Source organism: Giraffa tippelskirchi, chromosome 4 (assembly GCF_054371585.1).
Source record: "Giraffa tippelskirchi isolate mGirTip1 chromosome 4, T2T-mGirTip1v1.2.pri, whole genome shotgun sequence".
NCBI classification, from domain to species: domain Eukaryota; kingdom Metazoa; phylum Chordata; class Mammalia; order Artiodactyla; family Giraffidae; genus Giraffa; species Giraffa tippelskirchi.
This window is the reverse complement of record NC_137278.1, coordinates 62,130,663-62,146,132: the sequence shown is the minus strand read 5'-3', so window position 1 is coordinate 62,146,132 and position 15,470 is coordinate 62,130,663. Positions and strand designations below refer to the sequence as shown.

The 15,470-nt window shown below is 38.9% G+C and overlaps 1 protein-coding gene across 11 annotated transcripts in view; it reads right to left on the bottom strand.

Moving 5' to 3' along the window:
• Positions 1 to 15,055, bottom strand: part of FANCL (FA complementation group L) — an 84,527-nt gene extending 69,472 nt beyond the window's left edge. For 7 of the 11 annotated variants that reach the window (XM_081589457.1, XM_081589464.1, XM_081589462.1 and 4 more), the window contains exons 1-2: positions 14,906 to 15,055; positions 801 to 859 (exon numbers count right to left, since the gene is read on the bottom strand). In XM_081589457.1, the coding sequence (XP_081445583.1) occupies positions 801 to 859; positions 14,906 to 15,001 (155 nt within the window). In that variant the 5' untranslated portion in view covers positions 15,002 to 15,055. Of the gene's footprint in view, positions 1 to 800; positions 860 to 2,345; positions 2,399 to 14,533; positions 14,736 to 14,905 lie in introns of those variants that run through there. The other 4 variants (XM_081589465.1, XM_081589466.1, XM_081589467.1 and 1 more) reach the window with 4 other exon arrangements.
• Positions 15,056 to 15,470: the final 415 nt, after the last annotated feature.

The window sequence follows — 15,470 nt, the reverse complement described above, 5'->3', positions numbered from 1 at the left end:
TCATGCAGGAAAACCTATCCACATTCCTGGCCCTAAATCCCACACCTACTGTGACTTCTACACACATCTCTACTCCAAGCTTCATGCTTAAGTTCCCCACCAAAACACTACTACCTACTAAAATCTCCTCTTCATACTTCACATCTGATATGCCTTAATACAATTCCCCTTTGACTTCTTCCACCTGTGACCTCTTCTCTAGCTTAGTGATCTGAGTTAGGAATTTGCAAAGAATCTTCCACTCCTCTCCCCCTCTTAATCTCCCACTTCTGATCAGTCACAAAATCCTGTCAGTTCTACTCGTAACTGTCTCTGGATTCTTCTTCCCTTCCTACCCTCAGAAAAATTTTGGAGCAGAAATTAGATTTTAGGTGCTACCTAAATTTCTATTCTCATCTTTTTACTTTCCTTAAAGGGCTGTCAATACCTATAGCCCATGTTGACACTTAATTTCTATCAGGGCAGAACTGATGTTGTGGGGCTGCCTATGCCTAAACATACACATAGTTAACATCAGTCAAAAGTTGGAAACAAAGTTTTCTAATTATTTTCTAGTCTCCAAATATTTTCACTTGTTATTCACTGCTTTAAATAAAAAGTAAATTAGACTGCGCTGCTGTTGAAGAGCACTTCAACACCACAGAAAATCATTTAAACAGCACACTGATTTGCAAAAATCAGAAATGCTTCTGGTTAACTAATTAATAAGCAGAACTCTAACAAACAGAATCAGCTTATACTGATGTGACTGCCCATCCCACCAAGATGCCTGTAGAGTATATAACAAAACACCATATTACCTTGCATTCCTCAGCTGTAAATCTTTGGGCAGCAACAGTCTAAGGTGGAAATCTCTTCCCTGTGGAAAATATTAAAAAGGTTCACTCAAATTAAGAGAAGTCAATCAGAATCACATAAAAAAGGCAACATTTTCCTGTATTTTCTAAAAGGTATCGACTTTATTCAAATACTTGTTAAAATATAAGCAACAAAATAGTGCATTTGAGAGAAAATAACTCAAAAATGTGTCAGAAACTTTTGTGATTACTGGGTAATCAAAACACTAACACAGGATTTTGTTTTTCAAGAAAAAGTAATTCACATAAATAAGAAATACTAACAAACTGTTATGCAGACATAAAAGAGAAATTTAAATGTTATTTCTTAGGAAATAAATTCAAGAAAAAATGAATTCCTTCAAATTGATTTGAATACAGAAGAAAAAATCATGACATACCCCATATTTGTAGTTTTCCAAATTTGAATAAAGTGAAATATATTTAAATAATCTTAATATACAGACATCAGAGAAATATTTTCATAAATCAGAGTATATTTAGTTCTCCCACACTTGCAGACATTTAATAAATAAAGCCCTTGAACCACTGTTACTTATTTTAAATATTCATTAACTATAATCTGAAAAGACTAAACTTTACTCAAAAGTCTTTCTAAGGAAAGAAGGACAGTTCTCTGATAAATATACTGTTTTACTTTCTTAAGAAAGTGAATGGGTAAGCAGCTTAAACTTTGTACCTTAAATAGCATAATACACATGAAATCTGAGCAAAGGTAAGCAGAAAAAGACAAACAGAAATATAATCTTTTACTCCAACAGTATAAAATGAAAAAGAGTAATAAAATTCTTGAAAAACAATTACCACAAGAATTTTATCAGACTCTCCCTCAAAGCAGTTTCAAAAATAGAGGAACACAATTAAATGTACCCCATAACCTTTACTTTCATGGTAATATTGCAGTTCTGACTTTCATTACATTTAAATGTCCTTTAAAAAAATGAAACAAAATGTACTACTGACCTTTTCAAAAGGTCAAGTAACAATAATTCACTATTTCATTAAACCACTAAAAAGTATTATGTAGTAACCTTAACCTAACTTTATAGACATCCCACACATAGGTGTAAGAACAATCTGGAACTCAAAATTTACATGAAAAATAGTAAAATTACTCTATTCATCTGATATGTAAAATAATAAAACTCCAAAGTCCTTTATTTGCAAAATCCAACCATTTTAAAAGTCAAATGCCATGTCACATGCCATAATACTTTGATTCAAGAAAATGTCCAAAATTATCTGTTTTTAGTTAACTCATAGGAAAAAAAAATATGTTAACTGCTCTCATGAAGATTTTCCAAATTTACAGCAAACAAAAGTATCAACAGTTGCCTAAATCTGAATCTCTCTACATATTGTTCCCAAAAACTATGCACATCAAAATTAAGAGCAAATAGAACCACAAAAATCCCCTATCTTAGGCAGAAGCAGAAGAAAGAGAACAGTATAAACTTCAAAACTGCCTGTAAGAAGGAAAATACAAACCACTTTCCAGTGCCTTCCATCCTGGGGCTCCTACATCAAGTCCTTTGAGAGAGCTAGGGGATTCAGGAAATTAAAAAAAAAAAAAAAACAGAAAACAGAAGAGGGGATTAGATTATGTGTGAAAAATAATAAAGAATTAGCAACATAAAAGTCAAGGATTTCATCTTGGATAAGAACTGTAAAAGTAGAAGATGTTAAAAGAGCTATCCTTTGGAAACGGTGTTAGGAGGAAAAAGTACCAACCATGGGAAACTGAGGCTCTTACATACCATTAAAAACGCTGGACTCTTCCTTCAACACTACCAAAAAAAAATCATCCATCAAGTAAACTGCATTTTGCAGACAGAAGAGGGAACTTTTTTTTAATTAGAGTACAGTTGCTTTACACTGCTCTATCAGTTTCTGCTGTACAGCAAAATGAATCAGCCATACATATACATATATTCCTTCTTTTTTGGATTTCCTTCCCATGTAGGTCAAAAGAGGGTATTCTTGAGGAATTTAACAAATTACTGCAGCCAACGGTTGACAAACACAGATAATGTCTCCATCAATGCTAAGCTCAGTTCAGTTCAGTAGCTCAGTCATGTCCGAGTCTTTGCGACCCCATGGACTGCAGCACACCAGACCTCCCTGTCTATCACCAACTCCCAAAGTTTGCTCACACTCATGTCCACTGAGTCAGTGATGCCATCCAACCATCTCATCCTGTCATCCCCTTCTCCTCCTGCCTTCAATTTTTCCCACCATCAGGGTCTTTTCCAATGAGTCAGTTCTTCACATCAGGTGGCCAAAGGATTGGAGTTTCAGCTTCAGCATCAGTCCTTCCAATGAAAATTCAGGACTGATTTCCTCTAAGATGGACTGGTTGGATCTCCTTGCAGTCCAAGAGACTCTCAAGAGTCTTCTCCAACACTACAGTTCAAAAGCATCAATTCTTTGGCACTCAGCTTTCTTTATAGTCCAACTCTCACATCCATACACAACTAGTGGAAAAACCATAGCTTTGACTAGATAGACCTTTGTCAGCAAGTAATGTTTCTGCTTTTTAAGATGCTGTCTAGGTTTGTCATAGCTTTTCTTCCAAGGAGTAAGTGTCTTTTAATTTCAGGGCTGCAATCACCATCAGCAGTGATTTTGGAGCCCAAATAAATAAAGTCTGACACTGTTTCTACTGTTTCCCCATCTATTTCCCATGAAGTGATGGGACCAGATGCCGTGATCTTAGTTTTCTGAATGTTGAGCTTTAAGCCAACTTTTTCACTCTCCTCTTTCACTTTCATCAAGAGGCTCTTTAGTTCTTCTTCGCTTTCTGCCATAAGGGTGGTGTCATCTGCATATCTGAGGTTATTGATATTTCTCCTGGCAATCTTTGATTCCAGCTTGTACTTCATCCAGTCCAGCATTTCACATGATGTACTCTGCATATAAGTTAAAAAAGCAGGGTGACAATATACAGCCTTGATGTACTCTTTTCCCAATTTTGAACCAATCTGTTGTTCCATGTCCAGTTCTAACTGTTGCTTCTTGACCTGCATACTACTATGACCTGCTAAGCTACTATGAGACAAAAACAAAATGTGGAGAGAGAGGTGGGAGGGGGATTCAGGATGGAAGGGACATAATGTATATCTATGGCTGATTCACACTGGTGTATGGCAAAAACCATCACAATACTGCAAAGTAATTGTCATCCAATTAAAATAAATAAATAAATTTTTAAAAAATAAGAACTGAGACATTTCAGGTGATGACAATCCCTCAACATAAACAAAAACCACAAGGCATAAACAAATTACAATGCTGAATTAAACATTATTTGGTGAGCATTTGCACCCAGATTTAGAAATTTTAAAACCTCACAACAGAAACTGAAGGGAAAAAAAGACAAAATAATATTAAAATGGAAGGATAAATTAAGAGCTGTTCAAAGAAGAATAGAGTAAAATAAAAATTTCATAAAAGACAAAAAGGTAAGAAAATGACCAAATGAGAAAAAATTAAAGACCACCTGAGAGAAGCAACTGAAGTGGGACACAAGCGAAGAAAACCCAATAAGAAAAAGATCAAATAATGTATGGAAAATAGAATAACACTGGCACCAGACATCTTAAAACTTTAAAAAGCCACAGTGGAACAAACTTTTAATAATCTGAGTGAAAATGCTCACTGAATAATATATAATTCAGTATTCCTTTAAGAAACTGAAAGGGAACATCCTTTAGTTTATATAATGGAACAACAAGGAAGGATTTACCTTCCCACGTTAACTAAAAGATTGGACAAAATATTTGAAACAATGATTTTTAGACATCAAACAACAGGCAGCACAGGACAATACCCTTGAAAGAAGGGAAACAAAGGAGAAAAATCTCTGTAATTGGCCAGCCTGGAGAACTTTCAGGCTGCAGGGCAAGGACGAAGAACCAAATAGAGCCTAACATTTTCTATTATTTGAGAAGACAGGCATGAGTAAGGGGAGGCCAAGGCATGTAGAATTTACAAGGTACAGTACAAAAGAGGAGAGAAATGCACGGAGAAAAATTACACAGAGAATAATTCTACAGAACTTCAGAGAATTCCTAAAAAGTGTTCTTCAGCTGAGTACTGATTGCAACAGGATGTGAGAAGACTACCTAAAGATGGGGAGATAAGAGAATGCCTCGAGGCACTCACACAAGGCTAACAGAAATCATGCTCTAACCAACCAGAGTGGAAAACCTTGTACTATAAGAGCTGTTAAACAGTACACATAAGAGTGTTATCTCAGTGGTACAGCAAATCTCTAGGCTAAAGTCTGTTCTGTTTCAGCTTGCTGCTGCTGCTGCTGCTGCTAAGTCGCTTCAGTCGTGCTTAAAAGCAAACCTTGCAAAGATCGTACTGTTTCCAAGTAATTTAACGGTTGTCATTCAGTCACTAAGTTGTGTCCAACTCCTTGCAACCCCATGAACTACAACACACCAGGCTTCCCTGTCTTTCACTATCTTCCAAAATTTGCTCAAACTCATGTCCATTGAGTCGGTGATGCCATCCAACCATCTCAACTTGTTGCCCCTGTCTCCTCCTGCTCTCAATCTTTCCCAGCATCAAGGTCTTTTCCAATGAGTTGGTTCTTTGAAATCAAGAATATTTAAGAGAACAAAAAATATCATACAACCAGTGGAATGCACAACGTATGTCATCCAATCAAAATATACCTGGTATGCAAAGAAGCAGGAAAATAAGATTAAAAAGAGAAAAATCAAGAGAAACAAATATAAAAATGGCAGAAGATAGAGCTTTCCCCACCGCATTTAAGCAGTTATAACTATATTATGTATGTTTAAGAAGGTAGAGGAAAGCATCAGTATGCTAAATAGACACAAGAAAAACACAAAGACCCAAGTTGAAGAGATGAAAAATACAATGTCTGAGATGAAAAATATTTTACAATGCAGTTATTAACAGCAGACTAAACCTTGAAAAAAATATATTTGTGCATGTGAAAACACAGAAATAGAACATCCAAAGAAAGCAGAGAAATTGACTGGAAAAAAGAAAAAAAAAAAAAATCAATGAATTACGGAACAACTTAAAGTAGCTTAATATGCATGTATTTGGAGTCCCCAACACAGGAAGCAGGAAGGAACAAAAAACTTTTTGAAGAAATAATGGCCGAAGTTTTTCCAAATTAAATGAAAATACACATCCAAAAAGCACCATAAACACTATGAAGGAAAAACATGAAGAAAACTACACCAAGGAACATCACAATCAAATCGACAGAAACCAATGAGAAAAATCTTAACAGCCAAAGAAAAACAATGTACTTACAGAGAATCAAAGATAAAAAGTAGAGATTTCTCATACATAATAAAACAAGACAAAACTGCTGAAGCACTAAAACAAAAAGTCAACCTAGAACTTTATACCCTGTGAAAGTATCTTTCAAAAGGCCAAATAAACAATTTTTGAGACATAAAACAGCTGAAGAATTCATCACTAGCAAACATGCACTACAAGAAATGTTAAAGGAACAAGTTTAGGAAGAAAGTAAATGAGTCCATGGGTAGCAAAGACTTGGACATGACTGAGTGACTGAACAACAGTAACGACAAAATAAAACAAGCTGGAAATCTGGATCTATAACAAAGAATATCAGAAACAGTAAATACATACATAAATTAAAAGACCTTTTCCTCATTTGTTAAAATCTCTTTAAAGCATAATTAATTGTGCCAAAGCTGGAATAACTTAAGCAACAAATAACATAGTGCTAGAATATAATTCAAAATATAAAATATCTGTATGTCCATTAAGATTGAATTAAGAAATGAAGAAATTAATCTCCCATACAGAAGAATTCCAGATAAATTACAACTGACTCTTGAACAACATGGGTTTGAATTGTTCAGGTTGACTTATACATGGATTTTTTTTTTACAATAACTACATACTGTAGTACTATACCGGAGAAGGCAATGGCATCCCACTTCAGTACTCTTGCCTGGAAAATCCCATGGACTGAGGAGCCTGGTAGGCTGCAGCCCGTGGGGTCGCTAAGAGTCGGATATGACTGAGCGACTTCACTTTCACTTTTCCCTTTCATGCACTGGAGAAGGAAATGGCAACCCACTCCAGTATTCTTGCCTGGAGAATCCCAGGGACGGCAGAGCCTGGTGGCTGCCGTCTATGGGGTCGCACAGAGTCGGACACGACTGAAGCGACTTAGCAGCAGCAGCAGCAGTAGTACTATACAATCTGCAGTTGGCTGATTTCACAGATGCAGAACCGTGGATAGAAAAAGCAGACTATAAAGTTATACATGGATTTTCAAGCCCACGAGGTTTAGCACCCTTAAGCCTTGCATTATTCAAGGGTCAACTGTATATAGATACTCCACTTGAAAAGGGAGGGAGCATAATTCCCCACTTCTTAATAAGGGCTGCTCATAGTGACTTCCTTCCAAAGAGTACAGTATGGAAAGGGGTGGGAAAAAAGCGACTTCCCAGCAGGGAAACCTACAAACACAACTTCAGCCAAATGATCAAAGTCGACATCAATAGTCATAAATCATGTTGATAATATGTACCCTTAAAATGATGTGATGAAATGGTATCTAAACTTTGTGATGTTTCTCTCAAAAACCCATAAAGCCTAACCATAAGAAAAAAGGCAAATCCTCGTATAGAGCAGTGTCCTACAATAAACTTGACTAGAATTCCTCAATTAAAAGGGTCATTTCATAATCATAAAGGAGTCAGAGTCATCAAAGCCAAGGAAGGTCTAAGAAATTATCACAGCTCAGAGAAGCCTTCATGGCAAATAAATGGGAAAACAATGGAAACAGTGAGAGATTTTATTTTGGGGGGCTCCAAAATCACTGCACTTGGTGACTGCAGCCCTGAAATTAAAAGACACCTGCTCCTGGAAGAAAAGCTATGACCAACCTAGACAGCATATTAAAAGGCAGGGACATTACTTTGCCAACAAAGGTCCATCTAGTGAAAGCTATGGTTTTTCCAGTAGTCATGTGTGAATGTGAGAGTTGGACTATATAGAAAGCTGAGTGCCGAAGAATTGATGCTTTTGAACTGTGGTGTTGGAGAAGACTCTTGAGAGTCCCTTGGACTGCAAGGAGATCCAACCAGTCCATCCTAAAGGAAATCAGTCCTGAATATTCATTGGAAGAACTGATGCTGAAGCTGAAACTCCAATCCTTTGGCCACCTGATGTGAAGAACTGACTCACTGGAAAAGATCTTGATGCTGGGAAAGATTGAAGGCAGGAGGAGAAGGGGACGACAGAGGATGAGATGGTTGGATGGCATCACCAACTCGATGGACATAAGTTTGAGCATGCTCCGGGAGTTGGTGATGGACAGGGAAACCTGGCTTGCTGCAGTCCATGGGGTCACAAAGAGTCGGAACACGACTGAGCGACTGAACTGAACTGAAGAGAAGCCTAAAGAGACAAAATAACATGGCATCTTGGCACCCAGAACAGAAAACAAATAAGTAAAAACAAAGGAAGTATGAATAAAGTATGGGCCTGAGTTAGGATAATAAAGCCTGACATGCTGCAGTCCATGGGGTCACAAACAGACAGACACGATTTAGCGACTGAACAACAACAAATAGACCCAAGTTAATAATGCATGCGTGCTAAGTCACTCAGTTGTGTCTGACTCTCTGATACCCCACTGACTGCAGCCCACCAGTTTCCTTTGTCCATGGAATTCTCTAGGCAAGAATAGTGGAGTGGGTTGCCATTTCCTTCTCATGTGTTAATAATAATGTACCAATATTGGTTCATTAATTGTAATAATTATATCGTACTAATGTAAGATGTTAATAACTGGAAAAACTGCGCAGGGAAGGAGATGGTACATAGGAACTCCTTTTACCACTTGCTCAATTTTTCTATAAATCTAAACTGTTCTTAAAAAATAAGTCTATTAATTTAAAATAGCTACTGCTAAGTCACTTCAGTCGTGTCCGACTCTGTGCGACCCCACAGACGGCAGCCCACCAGGCTCCGCTGTCCCTGGGATTCTCCAGGCAAGAACACTGGAGTGGGTTGCCATTTCCGTCTCCAATTCATGAAAGTGAAAAGTGAAAGTGAAGTCGCTCAGTCATGTCCGACCCTTAGCGAACCCATGGACTGCAGCCTACCAGGCTCCTCTATCCACAGGATTTTCCAGGCAAGAGTACTGGAGTGGGTTGCCATTTCCTTCTCCAGAGAAGCTCTATACAGTCACCAAAAACAAGACCAGGAGCTGACTGTGGCTCAGATCATGAACTCCTTATTGCCAAATTCAGACTTAAACTGAAGAAAGTGGGGAAAACCACTTGCCCATTCAGTTATGACCTAAATCAAATCCCTTATGATTATACAGTGGAAGTGACAAATAGATTTAAGAGACTAGATCTGATGGACAGAGTGCCTGATGAACTACCAACAGAGTTCGTGACATTGTACAGGAGGCACAGATCAAGACCATCCACAAGAAAAAGAAATGCAAAAAAGCAAAATAGCTGTCTGAGGAGGCCTTCAAATAGCTGTGAAAAGAAGAAAAGCAAAAACCAAAGGAGAAAACGAAAGATATACCCATTTGAAAGCAGAGTTCCAAAGAATAGCAAGGAGAGATAAGAAAGCCTTCCTCAGAGATCAATGCAAAGAAACAGAGGAAAACAATAGAATGGGAAGGACTGGAGATCTCTTCAAGAAAATTAGAACTATCAAGGGAACATTTCATGCAAAAATGGGCTCAATTAATGACAGAAACGGTATGGACCTAACAGAAGCAGAAGATATCAAGAAGAGGTGGCAAGAATACACAGAAGAACTATACAGAAAAAATCTTCATGACCCAGATAACCATGATGGTGTGATCACTCACCTAGAGCCACACATCCTGGAATGTGAAGTCAAGTGGGCCTTAGAAAGCATCACTACAAACAAAGCTAGTGGAGGTCATGGAATTCCAGTTGAGCTATTTCAAATTCTAAAAGATGATGCTGTGAAAGGGCTGCACTCAATATGCCAGCAAATTTGAAAAACTCAGTAGTGGCCACAGGCCTGGAAAAGGTCAGTTTTCATTCCAATCTCAAAGAAAGGCAATGCCAAAGAATGCTCAAACTACTGCACAATTGCACTCACCTCACACGCTACCAAAGTAATGCTCAAAATTCTCCAAGCCAGGCTTCAGCAATATGTGAACCATGAACTTTCAGATTTAACTTATATGCAGACTACATCATGAGAAATGCGGGGCTGGATGAAGCACAACCTGGAATCAAGATTTTCGGGAGAAATATCAATAACCTCAAATATGCAGATGACACCACCCTTATGGCAGAAAGTGAAGAAGAACTAAAGAGACTCTTGATGAAAGTGAAAGAGGAGAGTGAAAAAGTTGGCTTAAAGCTCAACACTCACAAAACTAAGATCACAGCATCCAGTCCCATCACTTCATGGCAAATAGATGGGGAAACAGTGGAAACAGTGTCAGACTTTATCTTTTTGGCCTCCAAAATCACTGCAGATGGTGATTGCAGCCATGAAATTAAAAGACGCTTGCTCCTTGGAAGGAAAGTTATGACTAACCTAGACAGCATATTAAAAAGCAGAGACATTATTTTGTCAACAAAGGTCCGTCTAGTCAAGGCTATGGTTTTTTCAGTAGTCATGTATGGATGTGAGAGTTGGACTATAAAGAAAGCTGAGTGCCGAAGAATTGATGCTTTTGAACTGTGGTGTTGGAGAAGACTCTTGAGAGTCCCTTGGACTGCAAGGAGATCCAACCAGTCCATCCTAAAGGAGATCAGTCCTGGGTGTTCACTGGAAGGACTGATGTTGAAGCTGAAACTCCTTTGGCCACCTGATGCAAAGAGCTGACTCATTTGAAAAGACCCTGATGCTGGTAAAGATTGGGGGCAGGAGGAGAAGGGGACAACAGAGGATGAGATGGTTGGATGGCATCACCGACTCAATGGACATGGGTTTGTGTAAACTCCGGGAGTTGGTGATGGACAGGGCAACCTGGCATGCTGCGGTTCATGGGGTCACAAAGAGTCAGACAAGATCACGCAACTGAACTGAACTGAATGTAGTTGGAAATTTCAACACCCCCTTTCATTAACTGAACAGCTACAGAAACTCAATAAGGACATACAAAACGTGAATAGCATTATGAACCAATCTGATCTGACATTTATAGAACATTCTACCCAACAGCAACATAATATACATTCTTTCCAAGTATACACAGAACATTTACCAAAATAGACCATATTCTACACCATAAAATGAGATCCAATAAATTTAAAAGAATTCATATCATATAAAGAATACTGTATCTACACTATAAATAAAAAGGTCTCATTATCCATGACCTAATCTTCCACCTAAATAAATTAGGAAATTTAAGATCAGGAATTAATGATACAGAAACAGAAAATACCAGAGAAAAGTCAAAAATCAAAGTAGGTTCTCTGTAGAGATTTGTAAGACTTATAGGTCTCTATCCAAATCCATCAGGAAAAAGAAGAGAGAGACACACAAAATACCAATGTCAGGAATGGGCATGAGAGCTATCTATATAGTATATTCATAATTTCTTTGCCACTTCTACCTTAAAGCGTTGGTGCCTCATCTCCTTTTGAATATGTATCAGATTTGAGACTTTGCTTCTAACAAACAGAATAAAACAGAAGTAAATGTGTAAGTTTAGAGGCTGGGAGAGAAAAAGCACGGTGCAGCTTTCTGCTTAACTTCTCTGTTTTATCAGTCACTCAGGGGGAAGACAGCTGCCCTGTTGTGATGACAGTCAAACAACACTATGAGAGGTCCACATGGTGAGGAACTGAGGCCTCTACCAATAGCAGTAAAAAATCGAGGCCTCTAATCTATAGCTGTGTGAATAAGCAATCTTGGCAGCAAAATTTTCTAGCTCTAGTAAAGTCTTTAGGTAACAGACATCCTGGCCAACATCTTCACTGCAATCTCAGGGGAAGCACTGATCCAAGATCATCCAGCTGAGTCACATCCAAATTCCTGATCCACAGAAAAGGTGAGATAATTTAATGTCTGTTGTTTTAAGGCCCTAAGGTGTGGAACAGTCATATACAGCAAAAGGCAACCAAAATAGGGAGCATCATTACAGATCCCAAAGCCATTAAAAGGATAATAAGAGAATATCATAAACTTTTAAACAATAAATTCAAAAATCTAGATGAAAATCCTCAAAGGAAACAAACTACCAAAGCTTACTCAAGGGGAGATAAAGAAACTGATAACAGAGAAAACATCTTTTAATCACAAACAGATCACCCACAAATAAATAAAATTTTATTTTTACAAACATCACCATTTATTCCCAGTGCAATAAAACCAGAAATAACAAATTAAAATGAAAAAAAGACATTCCATGAGAAAATTTTTAGATCTTCTATTAAATAACTCCTGGGTGCAGGGGAACTACAAATTAAAATTAAGTTCTAAAAAATAAAATATACATGTCACCAACTACAGGATACCTTTAAAACGGTAATGAGAGAAAAATGCAAATCGTTAAAAACACATCAAGAAAAATATTCTCTCACTGGCCAAATATGGGATAATTTAAACATCAAATAGGAAAGAAAGGATTATAATCCATTAGATAAATTACTTTTAAAATCCATAAGCCTGATATAAATAAATGGTAAAGGGAAAGTCACTCTATCACAGGATGCCAATTAATAAATATTGAAGAAAGAAAATCATCATTGGGAAACATCAATTAACTGACTGGAACACGAGTCAATGGCTGCTACAATGGAGGTGGGGGGGAGGAAAAGAGTTTGATGTCTCAGAGTAGCTTCCTCTAAGTCCTTAACAATTACAAGAGGAAAATCTGGCAGATGCCACCTTAAACCTGTGATCAGAGATAACATCATCAATAATGAGACCTGCTGACATCCCATGCCCTAAAAAGGACACGATGTTCTTTCTGTGGCATATGTGTCAGAACTGCATAACCTGAATTTAACGATGAGGAAAGAGTCAAATCTAAATTGAGGGACATTCTACCTAATGACCAGCCTGTACCCCAAAAATGTCAAGTTCATGAAAAACAAAGGAAGACTAAGAACTACTCCAGATTAAAGAGACAGCACAACTAAATGTAATGTGACATTTTACATCAGATGGTTAGGGGCCGGGAAGAGGTATAAAAAACATAACTGGCAACAGTAACAAAATCTGAATTTGGACTTCAGATTAGATAATGGTATTATATGATGATTAAATTTCCTGATTTTGATAATGGTACTGAGGCTATGTTATGGGTGTGTCCTTGTTGTCACAAAATACACACTTAAGTATTCAGGAATAAAGGAGCAGGGTGTCTGCAACTTAATCTCAAACTGTTCAGGGAAACAATGTGTGTACACACCCACCCACACACACAGACTTACAATAAATCAAATGAGGCAAATAGAAAATGGTGACTCTCCTCAAATGTATACACAAATTTTTCCTACATCCTTGCTATTTTTCTGTAAATTTGAAATTACATACAAGACCAACATTTTTAGAGAAAACGAGCTCCACCAAAAGAAAACAATGTTAACTAAGCTCTTCAAGTTAGGATTTCAGCAAGCTGCTTAAGCCAAGTAAAATGAAAACTGTAGCTATAAGCAAAGAGCCTAATAAAATTTCATCTAATCTGACTACTGATGGCTACATGTTTTCTAAGAAGCTTCAGCAGATACAAGCAATATCTCTTCAACTTTTCTAAAGGTTGTGAAAGTTTTCAACTAGGTAGTTCAAGACCAATACTTCCAACTGGGGAAGGAAAAGGTGGATTAACTTTATTCCAGAAGTAACAACGAAATTTAACTTTTCGGGATGAAATCTACTTTCTGTGATGGTCACAATGAATTTGAAAACAAATGAAGTTCAAGTGTATGGTCTATAATCTTTTCTTAACCCGTGTATTTAGGATTAGTTCTACTGCTAATATTCTTAGGGATAGGTAAAATTTTCATTTAGCATGTGAATTTAAATAATTCACTCAATATTCTTGATGGTGTTTTGAGGAAACTTCAAAACAGGTGGTAATTCCTAGAACATGGCTCCTATATTCAAAAAATATGTGCGCTGGTTGAGTAGAGGGCAAAATGTTGAATTTGTCCAGAAAGCAAAGTCTATACTCAGAATTCTAACCTAAGGTAGCTTGGTAGAGGAGGAAAACCCACGAGTGGAATTAGGTATTCTGAGTTTAAAGGAGTCTGTTGCGATCAAGGACAAGTAACTTAATCCCCCCCAATTCCCCATGCCGTGATTTACTCAACTATAACACGAGAATTTTTTTAAAAAATTTCTGCTTCAAAAGGCTGAGGATTAGGCGAGATACAGTAGTTGGAAAGCGCTTTGTAAACTTCAAAGCCCTACACGTGTTTACTATGTGTAATAAACTCCACAAGAGAAGCCACTTGGAATCGGCAAAGATAATTCGGTTGTCGTGAGCTCCTACAAAATACCGCAACTGGATGTGCTCTGGTACACTGGACTTGGCAGAGAGCCAAAAGGAGGTTCTCCTCAAAAATGTTCTTTCTGCAGGAAATACGAATATAATGAGGGAGCGCAGACACCCCTCTGAATGGCCTCCAACCTTCGCGGGGGTGGGGGAACGTTAAGCATCGCGGCAAGCAAAAACTGACCAATTTTTTCAAAACTTGAAACGTGTGACCGACGCGAACTTAGGAGCCAGGCAGAGAGGGGCGGGGACGAGGGGCGTGGCCCGCACCCGGTTCCCCTCCCCCGCCGCCCCACTCTCGTCGCGCGCGCGAACCTCCTGGCGCCTCCTGCCGGCGGCCACCCCGGCCCAGGCGTGCAAACGGCGGCGAGGAACGGGTTTCCAGCAACAGCCCACAATTCTCAGACTTCTACTCTCCAAGGAGCCCTCGCGGGCCACCCTTCTCAAAAACCGCAACTCCGATTCCCCTAACCCCTCAGGTCACAGACTTCCAGGTCCCGGGCTGCGCAGCCAAAGGAAAGCTCTCCGAGCGAGAGAGCATCAGCCGGGCGAGTACCTGAGCCGAAATGAAGCCTTCATACACGGTTTTCTCCCGGTTCTGGGGCAGAAAGAGCGGAAACTGGCGCAGCAGGGTCGCTTCCGTCTCCGCCATAGCTCGCGGTCCGTGGAAACGGGGTACTGGCGGCCGCTGGTCCCGCACATGCGCAGTCCTGCCTGCGCCTGGGGCACCGAGAGACGTACACTCGCGCGTTTGGCGGGAAGTCTCGAGCTTTGCGTGGGCAACAATGAAGGTCCTGTGGTAGTCGGGATGCCTGGGCTCAGCTCCAGCCAGAGTAAATTCGGCTCAGCAGGAGGCAGCATTGGCCCCAACGCGAGGCAGGAGGGAAGATTGTTTTCTGAACCTGGCTGAACCTGATCAGACTAGCTTTGATTGTCCCAAGAACCGTGTTTGATGTTTCTGTTAATCCATACTCAAGTCAACACCAGGCTTCTGGTGCGTTGCACTTGCGAATATCTAAGGCAAAACAGGAGGGAAAATTACTGATGGACTTGAGGAACCGAATTTAATTTTTCTTTAACAACCCTTTCTATGTGCCGTGCTAAGTCACTTAAGTCGTGTC